The following is a 19,985-nucleotide window of genomic DNA, read 5'->3' as shown; positions in this document are numbered from 1 at the left end:
TTTACGACTTCCTTATAAGTTTTTACACCCACGATAAGAAAACATTAGTGATTTTTAGAGACTTTTACTTAAATATAAGCTTCTATCTAATTCACCGAAGCGATCCCCCCTTATTGTTGTATGCTATACTAGATAAAGCTATTTACCCTTTAGCCTTTAGTTTTAGAAGTGGTCAATTCTCAAAAGAAAATTACCAAAAAAACATAAATACTTCAATGACTATTTGGCATGTTTAACAAAAAATGATAAAAACTGAAATCATCAATCAACCAATTCTTTTTGCATGCTCACTTTGACCGTGTACTTTTTTTCATATATGTTCTTAATTACGCATAAAAAAATAATTAGCTACAACATCAATTAATCATAAAATCTATTAAATTAACACCATACTCTATAACGTACTCATTAAAGCCCGAATAAAATTTGTATATTTTAAACAAAGTTTGACCAGAAAAAGCAACATATCTTCTTCCTTGGCATCTTTTAACAGCAAATTGGATTAAAATCACCAATCTCATATAAGAAAAGAATCAGAAACATGAAATTATAACAGCTTAATTATCAGCAACCCTAACAGACTTGAGTAAGATCCATATGGGATCCTACACAGTATGAACCCATCTTATCACTAAACTAAACCAATTATTCCACAAATGTTGAAGAAACACTGTACAGAGATATGAACTTGGGCTCACAAACTGGTATATCAGCCGCGCCCGAGCCTAACCAAATGCTGCTGATGTTTCGCAGCAGCGGCTTTATCTGCAGCTTCACGTTTGAGTGCCCTCTTAGCTCGCCGCCCCACTGCCGCCGCATCTTTAGCGGCAGCATCTTTCTTCTTAGGCTCGCGTGAAGAAGAACCAGCACCCGAGTCCTGAGAATGAGATTGATGATGGACAGGTCTTGCCTCTTGCTTTCCAGCTCTGACAAACCCGTTATTACCCCACCTTCGGTTACCAATACGAATGTTAATGTTTGATGAACGGCCCAGATAGACTTCATCTAGATCTTCGTCTTCGTCATCATATGCCTCTTCATACGCGTAAGGGTAAACATCTTCCACCACATGATTATCCAATACTTCATGGCTCTCCACGCGCAATGGATGAAACCATGAAGCTCTTAAAAGGAGACAAACACTCTCCTCAAACATATAGTCATGAATGCTGGAGAAAAAAAAAGAAATTACTATAATTCAAGGCGTTTTGCACCTCTTTAACTACATAAGTTGAGTGTTATAAATCAATTCTAAAAAACAGCTTTTATTATGAATCATCACCAAGAGAATTAAAGCGCAATTGCCTCACCTTGCTAGGAAATTGGGCCTAGGCGCAAGAGGCGATGGCTTTTAACAACTATGATTATGATAATATAAAACAAAGGAAAAGCCACATAAAACTTACAAATAATGAAAAATTACAGCAATAAGGGTTTGGATGTGCGTTTCAAAAATCAGATAGGTTGAAAAAAGTAAGGAAACAAATAAGCTTTCGAATGCGTACCTGCCATCAAGAGATCGATGGATGGTGAGAAACTCGAAGGGATGCTTGCATTGTGGGCACGTTGGTTCCTTCTTATATGTGGCCCATCGGAGAATGCAAATCACACTACAGAATGAAGAATCATATGTTAAGCAATGACATATCTAAATGCCAATGGAGATTACAAGTCATGTGATCCCTAAAGTGTGAGTTCACAAATAATGGTACACAATGACAACTACATAATGAGGGGGTGTTTGGTGTTGCGTTTTCAAAATAGATTTTGCGTAGCATGTAGGTACATGCTTCTCCAAAACTGCGTTTTGGAGGCAGATAATCACTTTCTCATCCAAACACTTTTTTAGATTATTTATGTTTTACAAACGCAATAATCAAATAATCACTTCAAAACATAATCCCAAACACCCTCTGAAACAGGCAGGCAACATGATGTGTATGAGAATCTAACCAACGGACAAGGTAAATCGCGGTAGAAAGCAAGATTAGAATCTATTAATCCATGTAAATATTATACATACAAGCATAATATATTATGAAACGAAATACAAATGTTTGTGATAAAAGTAACATCAACAAACCCTAGCCAAGAGTAAATGAAATCAGTTAAGATTGATAAAGAATGGAGACAAACCAACCAGTAAGCATGCTCGCAACCTTTGACCAAAGCAGTTTCCTGTAACGCAATCTTATTCAAACAAATGGCACAAAATCCATGATGATTCTCATCAGCTGCACTAGAAAGCTGTTCCCCCTGAAGAAACCCTAATTTGAGCATGGATTACATACATACCCTAACAAATTGGAGAATTCAACGTACCTGGTCATGGATGGAGAGATCTGGAAACGCGTTGACGAGCTGTTGCTGTTGACCATCCATGGCTATGAATGAGCAGGGTTGATGAGTTAGGTTAAAAAAAACGATAAGAATGAATAAAATTGGGAGGGATGAAATGCCCGTCAGACAGACAGACGGACAGAGGAGGGATGTGGCTACCATAGCAAACCAAGACCCCTTCTTCACCGACTTAAGTTTTGGGCTTGGGTTACTAGGTTTGGGCTTAGGCCCAGTTTAAAAATCCCATCGTATCTAGGTCTAGGTTTTTAAGGATTTGGTGACGCTATACTATATTATTATTACTATTACTATTACTATTACTATTACTATTACTATACGACGGTCAGGTAAAATAAAAATAGTGGTGGTAGTAGGCATGGCCGAGGAAAAGAGAAGCTATGGTGATTCCGTCGGCTAAGGTGTGCCACGGTGGATAAGATGGTGTGAACTTGCGAGATTCTCAAAGTAACATTGCCATAGGTGGTGTGATAACGATAGTGATAGTGATGAGCGTTACGATTGTGATTGTTTGATGGTGTAGGGGAAATGAGGTGGTATGGGTGATTGGTTGATTTTTGTAGGTGATCTAGTGACGCGTGGTGCAACTAATTTATTGTTGAAATTAGAGGAAATGAAGTACCATGTGATTAATTGTGATGGATGTCTATTCCTCCTATAAAAAAATTAATTATATAATAAAGTTGAATATATCATAGTCTTACATACCAGGGGTGTTGTCACAGCCTCAATTTTCACCTGCGGAGTAGTACCGCGAGACGTGTGACTGCCCAGGATCAAGGCACCAATCATATCGAACGTTTAATATAAGTAAAATAAAACTATCACCAATATGATTAGTGACATAACGTTTAAGTCTAAACCATAATAAGTTTGAAATAAAGTTCAAAGCTTAGTTAGTTTAAAGTAGAGTTCAATTGTTTAGCGGAAGCATGAAGTTCATAAATAGTTCCAAACATAAGTTCCAAATTAGAAATCCGACAACGGATTCTAGACGACCACCACACTCCTCCAAGCAGACTCCAGCGCAACATCTACGGACCTGCAAGTATGCAGTAGTGTATCAACATAAAGTTGGCGAGTTCACGGTTTTCAAAAAGGTTTTCTCGTTATATCCAAAAACATCATTTTAGGAAGTTACCTGTTATTCAAAACATGCCATGGGGAGCTACCCCATATATGAACCACTAAACTATGCAGCACCGAAACTTTGACGTAATTGATATTTTCCCCTTTGGTCAATGTCTACCATCATTGACCAGAATTCCAGATAAAAGTTCACGCCCGTCCTCCTCCTAGGCACGGTGTGAGGTTGTCAAACCTAATAGCGCTATCAACTAATATCCCGTTCGCCCATTCAGCGATTAATCAGTATAAGTGAAAAGGGGACTTTCATGGTAGAGATTCGTTTAGTATGAAATTCCCAAGCCATTGGGAATGCATGCTTTATGAGTATCGTTAAATTACCATACCATTATCTTGGTATATGAAGTTCCCAAACCACCGGGAATACATGCTTTTAGTTTTAGTGTGAACTCACCTTTGGTTGCTCGGTAGATAGTATATTTATCCTAAGCTTGGTCAACCACGTCCTAGTATGGTTACCAACGTTAGGACCGTATGGATGTAATTCATGTATTTCACAAGTAGCGTACAAGTAATATGTATCGTATATTTTAACAATCATGAATACGTTCCCATGTACAACATCATAACAGCTCAACAAATCACTGAGGTAAACAGTGCCAGTGTGCGGCTCAAGTATAAGTGTACGGTCTGCTAAGGGTATGGCTCAGTGACGAATGTGCGGCCCAGTTGAGAGTGTACAACATACAATAGAATGTGCGGTCCGTATATCCTACTATTCGTATGTGTGTGTGCAGTCCAGTTAAAATATTAGTCCATTAGTCAAGTGTACGGCCCAATGACTTATTGGCCCAGAAGAGTGTGCGGCCCACCAGCAAGTGTGCGACCTCTTGCTGGTGTGTGGTCATGCATACAGTTGTTGTACCACGTGCACTAAAGGATGTGCTGTAGTAGTGTGCGGACAATTAGTGTGCGACATGTTGTGTTCTTTTATACGTAGTGCTTCCCAGACGGTACACTTTACAAGTGTGCGACACACCTAGCACACTTGTGTTTTGCTGGGTCGTACTTACTGCAGTCCATGTTATACAACATCCAAGTGTGCGACATCATTTAACCATTAGTAAAGGTTTATATTCTCATGACAAATCAAATCAAATCAAATCACATAAGACAAAAGCTGATGTTCTAGTACATCATCATCCAATCATTTGCAATCTATTCAAATGCTCACATAAAATGCCTACATTATCAGATTTCTTCCATCTTTCACATAACATTAAATACTCATTATTCACCTAGTTTGATCAGACTCGAAGATATTGTTAGGAAACTTTAATGTAAGTATTGAAGAAAAAGATGATCAACCTGATCATAAGCTGAAGATACAGTCAAGAAGTATCACTAAAAAGGTGCCTACATGATAACGTGACAAGAAGAAATGAAAGATACATCTTCAACTAAGCATCATGAAATGATCAAGACAAGAAAACAATCAGGCAAGACCATTCTGATGAAGTCTGATGATAAATCTGGTATTTATCATCAGAATTTCTGATGATCAAGTTCATCAGAATTCTAGTAAGCTGGTTACCAGAAATTCTGGTGGACCAACTTGTCTTAAGAGATAAGACCTAACAATTGAAAAGGAGCAAGTTGGCAATAACCGATTCAATGAATATACCAAAAAGTCACTTTGTACAGAGCAAGTGATGAATAAATACATGTTTATTTAGATCTAAGACTCTCTATAAATAGAGATGTCAACCCAGAAGGTTAAATGAGTTGAGTTAAGCATTCAATACACACACCACAAACTCCATTACCCTTCGCACATAATTTTGTAAGCATTCATTTTGTAGTATCCAATAACTTTGTTTTACAAAGTCATTAATACACTTGAAAAATTCTGTAAGTTGTTTCTTGAAAGTTTGATTTCTAGTTCCGCAAATATTTTCCTATTTGTTGAAGTCACTTGCCATATTAAGTATTTGGGTATCTCTATCTAGGATCAACAGTTGGTATCAGAGCAGATTGAATAAATTATTTTCAAAAGGTCAACTACTTATTTTTTTTATATCCATCTCTTAAACTAAATATGGCAAACTTTCAAACCTGGAACAATGGTTTCAATATTGGTTCTATGTCAAAACCTCTGACCTTGGTCAGAGAGGAGTACCCCCAATGGAAAATCAGGATGATCAATTTCCTAAATGAATATGATCGAGCACTGTTTCAGTCCATTGTGAGAGGCCCACATATACCAACTACTGAAATACCAGCAGTTCCTGCAACTGACCACATCTCCTTTGCTCCTAAAAGTGAAGTTCACTAGAGTCAAGAAGATAAGGATTTGGTGTCTACTGATGAAAGGGTCAAATCACTTCTGATTATGGCACTTCAAAACAACATATTTTCTCAAGTAGATGCTTGTGCATCTGCTAAGGAAATATGGGATCAACTGGAAAATCTATGTGAAGGAGGAGAAAGAATGAAAAGAAACAAGAAAACTAACTGTGTTTCTTCTTATGAAAGATTCAAAAGTCTCCAAAATGAGACCCTTTCAGAAACATATAATAGGTTCACCAAACTTTTAAATGAACTAAAAAAATTTGGTATTGAAAAATCAAATGATGAAAAGTATGTCAAGTTCCTTGATGCACTGTCAAGATAGTGGCGAAGTCTCACAGTGACCTTGGCATCAACCCGTGAATTAGGGAATATGAACTTACATGATGTTTACAGCATCCTTGTCCTAAGAGAGGAGGAAATCTATGAAAATTTAAACCTCAAAGGGGGACCTATAGCTCTTGTTTCACACACACAAAGAGTACCAGTTTCAGATCCACAACCCTCTCACTGCCAGAACATAGAAAATTCTGATGTTTCATCATATTTTTCAGCCTTTGCTGAGGCTATTGCTTTGCTCACAAAAACTTTTGAGCAAAGATTGAGAGTTGGAAGTGGTAAATTCCATAAGAATGATAGAGGGAGGATGGAAGGAAAGTCAAGAGAGAAATGGAAGTCAGAAGTTGTTTGCTATAGATGCAAATAAAAGGGGCACTATGCTTCAGAATGTAAGAACAAGACGTTAAAGGATGTGTCCTATTATGAAAAGAAGCTTGAAGAAGCTAAAAAGCAGCAACAGAAAGTCAGCTTGATAGCAGGTATTGATACCTGGCTAACCGATAATTCTTCTAATGAAGAAGAGGAGGAAATGACAAATTTCTGCTTAATGGCCACCACTTCTGATGAATGCTCCAGTTCATCAGAACAAAAAGTAAGTTCAAAGAACCTTGATCTGGAACAACAACTGAACAAACTTATGCAAGATTTTGTGATTCTCCAAAATAAAACCTCATTAGAAAGCACAAAATCTGATGATCTGCAAAAGTTGCTCAATAAGGCAAAAACTGAAAATCAATCACTGATTGATCAAATCCTAATAAAAGATGCAAAAATTGAATTTTATGAACAAGAAAGAATAATCTTTACAAAAAAAATTCAAGACAATGAGATCAATGTGAAAGGTTTTCAGCAAGCAAAAGAATTTATATAAATATTGAGGCAATACCAAAGAACAGAGGTGAAGAGGGTTGTGGTATGTTAAAACAAATATTAAGACTCCCACCACCTTTGTAAAAGCATCTGAAAATAATTCTGGTAAGATAATATCAGATTCTGATGCAGATTCTTGCAGATCTAGCAATTCTGATAAACTGTTTTTGTCACCCAGAGTCTGCTTGAAAAGGGATGAAACCTTGAAAATAATTGAAAAACCAAAAATTCATCCTAAATATCATAAAGGCAAAAATATTCCATCACAAGCACCTTTGTCTAAACAATTAGACAAAACAAATTGTATGTGTGTTGAAATACTGAAGCTAATTCAACACCATCTCTCCAAAGAAAATCACCCTGCTAATGGCTCAGCATTAAGCCAAGATTCTGATGAGAATTTCTCCTCTGATGAAGAAATCTCAAGTACATTTTCATCAGTAAAAGTACCCAAACAAGTTTGGGTACCAAAAACTCTCTAACCTCATCATTTCAGGACCGTCATGTGCATCAGATCTGGTATTGCGATTCCGGAAGCTCCAAGCACATGGCAGGGGACAGGAGCTTATTCAGTAACTATCAAGAGAAACTAGGTAAATATGTAAATTTTGGAAATGTGGTAAAGGGAAGATGTGACATTTGTGTCTTTTAAACATTGTACAACTCCGAACAATTCAATTATCAATGAAACATTGTGTTTTGATCCCAAGATTTGTTTATTTATATTTGACATTTGCACGTTTTAATTCTTGTTCGATTTTGAGCTCTTAAATAATTTCTGGAAAGTTATACGCAAACTGTTACGTAAACGTAATCAGTTTAACGCGACGTACACTCCGGAACAGTGACATAAGCTAAACATACCCTGAATACCCTTAACATAACTTAGAAATAAGTTTCGGAGGGTTCAGTATGGCAAAAATATGCTTATTTGATCACAGGGACTAAATGCGTCAAAACTGCGAAGGTATGCCAATTCGCGTATATTCTGCATTCTGACCATATCGTACATCCAAAAAGTTTTGTAATCATTAAAATATTGTATTTTAGTGATGAGAAATTATCAGTAATTTCAAGATTGGAATGGAATATGGTAAAGAACACACGATGAATATGGTGATAAACAGATTGCTATAGCGATGCAAACCAAAAACTATGGGAGCTCGAGGGTTGTGCAGAATAAGGTAAGGCAAAAATTGGTTTATTTGTGTATTTTAATTCTATCATTTTTTTGCAGGCTCACTATTTTTCTGAATGTGAATATAGTAAGCTTGATGGGCCTTTAGGTTTTGATATATGATGATATCAACAGGGGAATGTATGGGATTGTCAAATGCTACATCAACAAAATGGTTGAAAGTGAAAGATAGTGTAATCTCTTGATTCTATTCACAATATTACAATGCTATATATAATACAATGGTCAAAGGATAAATATAGAAACACAATAATACAATTAACTACAAAATAATGAGGGCCGATATCAATGCTTGATTATCGGCTAACACGCCCCCGCAGTTTGAGCCGGAGGAAGACGAAGGCACAAGCTGGAACGAAAACGCTCAAATAGATGCTTAGGTAAGCCTTTAGTGAAGATGTCTGCGTATTGGTAATCAGCAGGGACGTGAAGGACTTTGACGGTGCCAAGTCGGACTTTTTCTCGGACAAAATGGATATCCAGTTCAATATGTTTGGTGCGTTGATGGTTGACCGGATTTTCAGCGAGATACACAGCTGAGATGTTGTCACAATAAATGAGAGATGCTTGGCGGACTGGAACATGTAACTCGAGCAGAAGATTTCGAACCCAACTTAGTTCGGCAACTGTGTTGGCCACGGCACGGTATTCGGCTTCTGCGCTTGATCTGGAAATGGTGGACTGCCGTTTTGAAGACCATGAGATCAAGTTAGTACTAGAAAGACGCAATAGCCGGACGTGGAGCGTCGGGAGTCGGGACACCCGCCCCAATCAGCGTCAGAGTAGGCTGTCAGAGACGTGGAGGCTGATGGGGTGAGATGTAAACCATGATTAAGAGTGCCTTTAATGTAGCGGAGAATGCGTTTCAGGAACTGAAAATGTGGTTCTCGTGGAGCATGCATGAAAAGACAAACTTGTTGAACAGCATAGGCAATGTCTGGCCTTGTGATGGTCAGGTACTGAAGTGCCCCAGCTAAACTGCGATAGAGAGAACCGTCTTAAAAATGGAACCTGTGTCAGCACTAAGTTTGGACCCAGGCTCGACTGGTGTGCTAGCGGGTTTGCAGTTTGACATGTTGGCTCGAGAGAGAATATCCGCAGCATATGTTGACTGTGAAAGTAATAACCCGTTAGCCTGCTTGGTGACAGCGATACCTAGAAAATGATGTAAAGTCCCGTAGTCAGTCATCTTGAACTCAGCAGTGAGAGACTTGATTATTTGTTGCAAAAGAGTATCGCTTGAGGCAGTCAAAATAATATCATCCACATATAGTAAGAGGTATGACATTTGGTTGCCATGATGATAAATAAAGAGTGAAGTGTCACACAAGCTGCCTTTGAATCCACACTTTAGCAAATATCCTGCAAAACGTTGATACCAAGCTCTGGGAGCCTGTTTTAGACCATATAAAGATTTATTAAGTTTGCAGACATATTTGGGGTGTGTGTCAGAGGTGAAACCGGGAGGCTGAAACATGTATACGGTTTCCTTTAAATGGCCGTGTAGGAAAGCGTTTTTAACATCAAGTTGGTGCATAGACCAGCCTCGTGAGGTGGCAAGACTAAGGATTGTGCGAATAGTGGTGGGTTTGACCACTGGACTAAAAGTCTCATCACAGTCGATGCCAATAGTTTGGCTTTTGCCATTGACTACCAAGCGAGCCTTGTGTCGCTCTAGAGAACCGTCGGCGTGGAACTTGTGTTTGAAAAGCCACATACATCGGATGACAGGTGCATCGGGTGGGCGAGGAACAAGTTCCCACGTGTTGTTGGCCAATAGAGCTTCATATTCGTCAACCATGGCTCGCTTCCAGTTTGGGTCGGTTAGGGCGAAAAGGTGTGATTTAGGTAACGGTGAGGGTAGAGGAGAAGTTTGTGTATTTAGGTTGAATGGGGTTTTAGGTTTAAAAATACCAGCACGAGACCTAGTTTGCATTGGGTGGGATGTGGGGTTAAGAGGTGGTGGGTTTTGGTTGACGGTTTCTGTTATTGGGCCGGTGGGAAGAGTTTCTGGAGTTGGGCCGGCTGGAGTGGTGGGGTTGATGCCGGTTATGGTGGGTGGTCGAGTTGTTTGGAGGTGGGCCGAGGATGGACGCAGGTGGGTTATTGTTGGCCGAAGGTGGTGGGGTGGTTGGGTTGTGATGAGCCGAGGATGGTATGGCAGCGGCTATGGCGGGGTTGTTGGTCACGGCATCGCGGGTTTTAATTCTACCGGTTTCGGATATAAGTTGTTCAACTGCGTTCTCCCATGAAGGCAAGGAATTGTTCAATATGGAGGATATTGTATCATATTCCTTGGGTAAGCCTTTAACAAGATGGAGGACACGTTGCTGATCATTCATAGGAAAATCCAAGGCTTGGAGTTGGTCGGTTAGGTCTTGTATTTTTTGGCAGTAGGTTTCTAGGTTGGGCATAGAAGCAAGAGTGGTGTTGGCTAGTTCATGTTGTAAGGCTTGAGCCCGTGGACCTTTGTTACTGTTAAAATGGCGTTTGATACGAAGCCAAGCTTCATGAGCCGTGGATTTATCAACGAGTATTTTGAGAAGAAGGGCATCGGAAAGAGTCCCATAGATTCATTGTAAGACAATGGAGTCAATGTTCTCCCACGACGCATAATCGGGTGAATCCTTGGCAGGTGCCGGCGTACCGTCGATATGATTGAGGACGGTATATCCTTTGGCGTGTAGCGTAAAAAGCTTGACCCACAAGGGATAGGACACTTTCGTGCCATCTAAAACACGTACTTTGTGTTGAATATTGCTTACCGTATAAACCGGGTGAAGTGGCTTCGAAGAATTGCAGTCCGAAGAAGCAGCAGCGGCACTAGATGAATCAGGCATGGAGGCTGATAGAAACAGGAAGGAAGAAGGATGGTGAGGGTTGGTTTCGAAAAACACAGGAACCCTTACAATGATACCATGAAAGATAGTGTAATCTCTTGATTCTATTCACAATATTACAATGCTATATATAATACAATGGTCCAAGGATAAATATAGAAACACAATAATACAATTAACTACAAAATAATGAGGGCCGATATCAATGCTTGATTATCGGCTAACAGAAAGTGCAGTTGGTTATTCTAAATGTCATTAAAAATATGTGGTTATTGAGAAGCGGAAACAACGACGGACGCCAGATGGCAGTTAGCAAGTTAAGACATTTTGTTTATATTTCTTTTTTCAATTTAGTTTATTGTAGACACATATTAGCTATGAGATGGGAGGCAGACATATGCAGTCTTTGATGAATCATGGTTCAATCTTACCCAAGTTCTCTATTCTAGGTACTTAACCATATTGTACACCATATATACATATGTGTATGCAAGGTTGTTAAATGGGTCGAACCCAACACGAATCAAAACTAAAAAAAGTATCGATGATAGTGTCATTTTCTCATGGCTACAATCAGTTTGTTAATATCGCGAACAATGGCTTTGTATCTACTCTGTCGTGTAAAATGTGCCCCGCGGCAACGTGCGGGTTGTATGACTTTACACAAAGCATCAATGCCTTATTTTAAACATTAGTACTTTCTTGACCATTAGATTATACAATCTATGGTGGATCCGTAAATGTTTCTCTTTTGTTTTTTTATGTAAGAATTATGCTCTAAAAAGGATATTTTTTTTTCTAGTTTACCAGCACATATGCTACTACTTGGAAAAGATTAGTTCTTATCTTAGGTTACTCTATGAACCATTTACATTTCTAGTTATTTATGTATGTATTTTGATTTGATTTTCATGCTAATGATAATAAATGCAGATGCCTCGAAGACGGGTGTTGCTCAAGAAACATTACAGAATGCGGTGCGTAGAGGAAGCAAGGCTATGACTAAACAAGAGGCCCGGCAAATTCTCGATGTCACCGAGCAGTCATCGTGGGAAGAAATCGCAAAGGTAAGTACTTTTTATTCAGTAAAAAAATGAAAGGCTGGTACTTCTTGTACACCTGGTCCTAGGATGAGACTTCTGGAGTCTTCACTGTGCAATGCAATGTTAGTTTAGAGGTGCCAACCGAACATAAATGAACAAACACGACCTCTGTTCATGTTTGTTCATTTAACTAAACGAACGAAATTCGTGTTCGTTTGTTTAATAAACGAACGAACATGAACGAACTTCCCGGCCCGCCGAACAGTTCACGAACTGTTTGCTGAACGCTTGGTTCGTTTGCAGCCCTACTTTTTGGTATAACGACTTAAAAGGTTTTATGCATAGATCTGTTTGACCTGTTGCATTTTAACTGTTTTCTTTTAACCTTACTTGTTTGACCACTAGGAGGTAAGTCATAACATGAATCGACTCGTTTGAAATTGCCAATTTATGTAAAGCACAGCGTGTGGTACAACGAAATACGCATGGGCGGAAATATAAATTTCTGTTACATTTATGAATGCTGAGTAGTCAGTTAGTTCATATATTTGTTGCATCTTCTGCAGAAATACGACAATATGTTTGAGCGAAAAACGAATGGGAGTTTTTATCTGCCGTCGAAGGTTCATAGGGCTAAGGAATGCTTGGAGTCGGTTTATCAGAAAAATCAGCCTGGTGATCCTTCGGTTTGAATTTGACTTTCATCAACCAAAAGGCTTTTAAAAACATTTGTATATTTGTAGTCTGTTAGATGCCGTTGGAGATGAGTTTTGTATTCTTGAATTGTGCTTTCACGAGCCTTTATTAGCCATATTTCCGTGTTCTGTGACAAATATGAAAAAGTTAATGTTCTTGATCATTATAACTCTATTTCGTGATCATTATAATTTAACAATGTACGAGAAGGGTATAATCCTTTTTTATTCTATGAATGTGATATTATATGATAAATTAATGTTATATTATATGATAAATTAAGTTTTTAGTGAGAGCAAAAGGTATAATCCTTTTTTTCCTGCATAAAAGGGTCTAGTATATTTTTATTGGATTAGAGTTATATATTAACTTTTTAATGAGGAAGGATGACGTATGCATTAAAAATATACTTTAAAAACTTCATGTTTTAACGTCAACATTTTCAATAGACATCATAACTGAATCTGATATGAATTGGGCCACCCGCCGCAACGCGCGGGTATTCCCACTAGTATTTTGATATAACCAAACAATCCAAAAAGCAGTGACCGAACCATACCATATAAATCGGACATTACTAACTTTATATTTTCTTTGAACAGCAAAATTTTTAATATCACAATTAGACCTTTACCTTGCACTATTTAAAACATAACCATACATTTATAAGTACAAGGAGGTACACCATACCACAATAGGTCGTACTAATTTTATATGCACAAAGCATCAGACTAGAATATTGATTGAAAATGAGGTGACAAAACCCTCCGTTTTTACAACTGTTTTCCGAACGACCCGATAGTAGTAGCTAGTTTTTGTGACCGGTGAGTACTTAATTGGCAAAATTTGCGATAGTTTTTAATTATGTCGCAAGTTTTGATGGATTGCTAAGCGATACTCTCTAGTTGATGATCACAAAAAGAGTTTTAAAAAGATGTAAAAATGATTATTAATAGAAGGCTGGAAAAGCTTTTAGGGATATGCCAAAAAAGGAAATATAGATGTAACAAACAAAAGACTTGTGGTGAAACTTTCCATTCCTACAATCCCTCTCCAATAATCATCCAATGTTTCCTCTCTCTCTTGATTACTTTTCTTCTAACTCCCTAAACCTTCGGTTTGATCAATCACCGAAAGACCCATTCGCGTTGTTGCTCTCTCGGGTCCTCCCCTCCCCTCCCTCCTACCATCCCAATGGGGAACTGTTGTTCCCAATCTCAACCTAAAGATCATGCAGAACCTGAAGCTCAAAAGGCCTTAAAAGGAGACACCTCAAAGGATGAAAACACAACCGCGGATCCTCCTAAAACCGCGGCACCTCCTAAATCTGCGCCGCCTCCTAAAACGGCCCCTACTGCTCAACCTCCAAAGAATGGCAAGCAGTCGCCTATCGGGACGGTTTTGGGACGTCCAATGGAAGATGTTAGATCTCTTTACACCATAGGCAAAGAGCTTGGTAGGGGCCAATTTGGTGTCACACATTTGTGCACTTGCAAGACTTCAGGAAAGCAGTTTGCATGCAAAACAATTGCAAAGCGAAAACTTGCCAACAAAGAGGACATTGAGGATGTGAGGAGGGAAGTACAAATCATGCATCATTTGGCTGGACAGCCTAATATTGTTGAGTTAAAGGGCGCGTTTGAGGATAAACACTCGGTACATTTGGTGATGGAGTTGTGCGCTGGAGGAGAGTTGTTTGATCGAATCATCGCCAAGGGCCATTATACCGAGAGAGCTGCAGCATCGTTGCTTCGGACCATTGTTAAAATCATTCATACCTGCCATTCCATGGGTGTTATTCACAGAGATCTCAAGCCTGAAAATTTTCTTCTTTTGAATAAGGATGAAGATGCACCCCTTAAGGCTACTGACTTTGGCCTGTCTGTGTTCTACAAACAAGGTTAGAAGAATTAATAACAAACAGAAATATACGCATGCATTTAAACATTAAATCTTCGCTAAGTTGCTAATATATGATGCGTGAAGAATATCAGAAACCAGGAGAAATTATATGCTTATAATTTTGACAAAATGTCCCCGTATGGGAAGCCAAAACATGTAACCAAACGACTGCAATGCAGGTGAGGTATTCAAAGATATTGTGGGAAGCGCGTATTATATCGCACCCGAAGTCTTGAAGAGAAAATATGGACCAGAAGTTGATATCTGGAGCATAGGGGTCATGTTATATATTCTTCTAAGCGGAGTTCCTCCTTTCTGGGCAGGTGATTATTATCTGGATTTGTTATCGCTATAAAGATTAATAGTAATGAATCTTGTGATACAGAATCGGAGCATGGTATATTCAATGCAATCTTGCGTGGGCACATCGACTTCACGAGTGATCCTTGGCCTTCGATATCTCCTCCAGCCAAGGATCTTGTAAAGAAGATGTTGAATTCAGATCCAAAGCAAAGGCTGACTGCCCATCAAGTTCTTTGTAAGTACATATCAAATCTAACTGATTGTCGCCATAGATGGAAAATTCATAGTTTTTTCCTATATATGTTTTCAGCTCATCCCTGGGTTGTGGAAGATGGAGAAGCACCTGATAAACCACTTGGCAATGCTGTTCTTGGCAGGCTAAAACAATTTAAAGCTATGAATAATTTCAAAAAAGTTGCACTTCGGGTACCCGTTGGATCTTTATCTCACATATAAACACTCAAAAAACAATCCTAAGCGTGTCCAACTTCTTTCCAAACCTACAAACATCCTTACACAATCACACATTTTCACATTATTACCATTTCTAATATTTGATTTTCATATTGTTTTTATTCCAAATCAAATTACTTATAACAACTCATATAACTTATTATAAAAACAACTACTTTGTTAGTAAACTATATAAATTAATGGTTTTATTGTTTAAACCTTACATGTTTTTGTATTATTCCACACAATCATTACATTTAAAATGATTAACATGGTGTACAAATCATAATTTTTTTCCTAAAAAACGACAATTCAAAAATCTCACACGTCTACAATTCTTTTCTTACATATGATATCTGAATTTAAGATGGTTTTCGGAATGAGCAGGTGATTGCAGGATGCCTTTCAGAGGAAGAAATCATGGGACTGAAACAAATGTTCAAAGGCATGGATTCTGATAATAGTGGAACCATAACGCTTGAGGAACTGAAACATGGACTATCTAAGCAAGGGACAAGACTAAGCGAGTCTGAAGTCAAACAATTGTTGGAAGCTGTAAGACAACCAAATTAGATCCGATATTTTCACTTAATTTTAGGGCAAGCTGAGCCACATGGACCAGGGCTAGCACTCGGCTCCTTTTTCTTAAAATGCGCCCAGCTGGATCCAACTCATTTATTTTAAAATCTTTCAGTTTTGTATTTTTTACACATATTGATATGGTCACAATAAAAAAAAAAAAAACTAATATGTTCCTTGAAAAACAATAACAGGCTGATGCAGATGGGAACGGAACCATAGATTATGAAGAGTTCATAACAGCAACAATGCATATGAATAGAATGGATAGAGAAGATCATCTGTACACTGCATTCCAGTACTTTGATAAAGATAACAGCGGGTATAATTAATATTCTGGTTGGACATTTAGGAAAACAAACAGTTAGTAGTCTATAACGGGCCCGGTTTCTTTATTGCCAGGTACATTACTATAGAAGAGCTTGAGCATGCTCTCCGTGAATTCGGAATGACCGATGACAGGGACATAAAGGAGGTTATATCTGAAGTCGACTCTGATCATGTAAGTAACTATAAAACTGTTAAACTTGTTCTGCAAAGATATATAAGAATACAGATACAAATACAAATACAAATATATACATAGCCTTAAAAATCTATCGGAGGTAGTGACTTACGACCTACCAGCCCATTGTCGCAACAGGAGGTTACAAAACCAACGTTGGTTAACTTGTTAAGCTGGTTAATTTTTGAGGTTGGGTCAGGTTATCTGAATCATAATTTGTCCAAATTTATATATCTTTCTCAATAAATAGTAGGCATGTCACATATAATTGATTTGCATATATAGTAATTATATTTATCGAATAAATTATGTAGGAGACAGGTTTTATGTCAAATTTATTTCTTGTACTTAGCATGTCAATTTACTTCATATTTATCGAATATAAACATGTATCCATTCATAAATAAACGGGTTAATATCGTAAAAAGAATAATATACATTAATGACACATCACTTTTTTTTAAATAGCTAACGTTACTCTCCCAAACTCCTATATTTACAAATAACTCACCCTTGCTTGGGATTGAACCCAAGACCTCTCACTAAGAGACAAGAGCCTCTACCAAGTGAGCTAGCCCCACTTGTTTAAAGTAACTAAAGTAATTTTATGTATATTAAAGTATTTAAACTTGTTTAAATGCACACACTTGTGATCTTTTCCAATTTAAATTGCTCATTTGAATTCAAAAATTATATCAACGACTAGTTTAGGAGCTAAGAAATTATCATTTAAATAATACTTTAAACCCTATAGGTGTTTAAATAGAAGGAGGTTATGTGTTCAACACTCGGTGAGTGTAATATTTAGCCGTTCAAAAAAATAAAAAATAAAAAATAAAATAAAATAATACTTTAAACTACATGTCTTTTTTATAAGTTTAACCAAATGTTTATAAACTTTGAAGGATGGCCGGATAAACTACGATGAGTTTGTGGCAATGATGAGAACAAAAACCCAAGCAGACACAATGAATCCTAAGAAACTAAGACAATCATTCGTCGCTAAATGATAGCTGCGAGCGAGTTTCGCCTAAGCATGTCCGAAGAGGAGGGAGCTGTCCAAGTGGGGATGACTGAGGCAACAAGAGTTGAATCAGGTCTGGAGGGAACTAGAACCAGTGGGGATATTGTTCTAGCAAGAAACTTTATATTTGTTGCTTTTGGAGACACTATTGAACAACAATTGTAAAGGGTATATGGGTTGGGTTAGATAATACGTTCCAATTTGCATGCACAGGATATAGAATCAACTGTATGGCTTGCTGATATTTTTGCAATTGTTTGGAATCATTTGTCTAACATGTTTACACGCACATCAAGTTCTACAAATTATAACATCTTGTTTTGGTCTTCGTTTACTTGCCTTCCAGGGCGGTCCAACGGTTTAGAGGCCCTAAACGAACTATAAAGTCGAGGCCCTATTAATTGGTATAAAGAAAATCAACACATCAACCCTTTTTATAAGGCAAATTGGAAAATAATAATCCTATCTTTCTGAAATTGGCCGATAATAATCCCACGTCAGTTATTAGCCAATGATAATCCGACCTCGTCCATTTTTTTGTAAAATAGTTTGCCGTTAAGATAAGCTTAACGGAGTTAACTTTTGTTCCGAATTACAAACCGATGTTTTAGGGTTTTTGATTAGAACGAGGATACGAGTCGATTGATGTAAAACTTACCTCGAAATACTGCCTCCAACCCACGAAAACGGTGCTTCAATTCGGGTGTTTAACTTCCAATTAACAAAATTCAATCCATTTCGAACACAATTTCCAGGTAAGTTTTACATTAATCGACTCGTATCCTCGTTCTGATCAAAATCTCTAAAATATCGGTTTGTAATACGGAAAAGCACTTAACTCCGTTAAGCTTATTTTAACGGCAGACTATTTTACAAAAAAAAAATTGGACGAGGTCGGGTTATTATTGGCTAATAACTGACTTGGGATTATTATCGGCCAATTTCAGAAAGATGGGATTATTATTTTCCAATTTGCCTTTTTATAACTAACCCTTCAAAGCTAGCAAATCAGCAATATCAATAGAATTGCTAATACCAAATCAAAATCGCAAATATCTATACTACCTTGTTGAGCAAACTAGGTTTTCTACCCTCATGGTAATTTTACATTGTGTACACATTTTGAAGCAACATGTAGAAGAGAGACAAACTATTTTAGAGGGGGTAAACTTGCGCATTGTCCAAAAATTTAAGACACTTTAGGGGTATTTTAGGGATTTCGGCACCTTTGTAACCAATAATTAAGATGGCATGTGAAGAGTCTAAATTAATTATTGTTCTAAATAAATTTATGCATTGTAAAATTTATTGAGTTGGCTTTGGGATTTGTTTGATAAGTAGCCAAACTCCTAAACCCAATAATGTTGAACAATGGTCTTTTGTTTGGTAAGGATGGCCCATGTTTTGATACAATAATTATAAAATAAAATATTTGATGATTCATGTTTGATACAATGATATAATGGTCTATGAATTTTTTTGTAAAATATAGGGTCTTTTGTATGTAACTATATAAAGCAAATCTAATGGATAAATGTGAGGACCGTTTCGGTTCTATGAATGCTCCGACCGGCTTGCTATATCCACGTATCACGTGCGGAATCCATGTAGGAGGTGAACATAGACACTATGATACCGTTAAACAATCTTTTCATTGATATAAACTGCTTTACAAAGCCAAGAAAAGATTTTGACAGAGCTTCGCCTCTTGTGTCAAAAGTTACAAATGAAGACCCCTCCACCTCTATTTATAGACCTCACTGATCCGTAGGTGCGGATCTGCTACACTCGTACGAACTAACCATTTCGTCCATCCGTGCGGATGGACTCCATCCGTACGAATGGACTGTTTACATTAAACGTCGTTCAGTTCAGTACGAAATACATACAATCACATACAATAAACTATAAACTAAGACTTGATACATGACGTAAGCTACAGACATATGCATTCACTGACTCCCCCTTGGATATATGTAGCTGTTATAACAACCCGACTTTCCGAATCGTTATCTGTTACTACTTGCTTCGACTTGTAACTATTCTGTACTCCGAGATTCGATATAAATAAAGGGTTATGTTATACTAAATACATTTTCATCACACAACACCGCTGCACGCTTAAACGCTTTATATTTGCAACGCTAACTGTAACACCCCGTGTTTTCCAAAAGTCAAAGTCAAAGTCAAGTGTTGACTGTTATTGGAATTAAAGATTAATAAAGATTAATTTCATTTTAGTTTCATTTTGATTTTCGTATTATTTGGAGTAAGTGTTGTATAATCAAACTAATCGGACGATAATCGAACTGTGAATCAACGACCGACTGTGAATGATAGGAAGTAACAACGCAATAAAGCTAGTCAATCGATAATCAAGCTAATCAGATCAATCATCGAACTCAAGTGTGGGGATTTTAATGCTTTTATACGTGTGTGT

General features: G+C 37.6%; 2 protein-coding genes across 2 annotated transcripts; one reads left to right on the top strand and one right to left on the bottom strand.

The window, feature by feature from the left end:
- Positions 1 to 410: 410 nt before the first annotated feature.
- LOC110908325 lies at positions 411 to 2,512 on the bottom strand. The gene is made up of 4 exons (XM_022153246.2): positions 2,323 to 2,512; positions 2,141 to 2,256; positions 1,506 to 1,610; positions 411 to 1,169 (listed from the first exon to the last, which is right to left on the bottom strand). Exons 1-4 carry the CDS (start codon positions 2,500 to 2,502, stop codon positions 710 to 712), a joined length of 861 nt encoding a protein of 286 aa, XP_022008938.1. The 5' UTR covers positions 2,503 to 2,512; the 3' UTR covers positions 411 to 709.
- Positions 2,513 to 13,896: 11,384 nt separating this feature from the next.
- Positions 13,897 to 17,833, top strand: LOC110908324 (calcium-dependent protein kinase 17). The gene is made up of 8 exons (XM_022153245.2): positions 13,897 to 14,679; positions 14,861 to 15,004; positions 15,067 to 15,219; positions 15,295 to 15,410; positions 15,825 to 15,992; positions 16,211 to 16,338; positions 16,419 to 16,518; positions 17,427 to 17,833. The coding sequence occupies exons 1-8, from the start codon at positions 13,974 to 13,976 to the stop codon at positions 17,529 to 17,531; spliced, it is 1,620 nt and encodes a 539-aa protein (XP_022008937.1). The 5' UTR covers positions 13,897 to 13,973; the 3' UTR covers positions 17,532 to 17,833.
- Positions 17,834 to 19,985: the final 2,152 nt, after the last annotated feature.

The sequence above is a fragment of the Helianthus annuus genome, chromosome 14, assembly GCF_002127325.2.
Source record: "Helianthus annuus cultivar XRQ/B chromosome 14, HanXRQr2.0-SUNRISE, whole genome shotgun sequence".
Lineage (NCBI taxonomy): Eukaryota > Viridiplantae > Streptophyta > Magnoliopsida > Asterales > Asteraceae > Helianthus > Helianthus annuus.
This window is presented reverse-complemented; position numbering and strand designations above follow the sequence as displayed.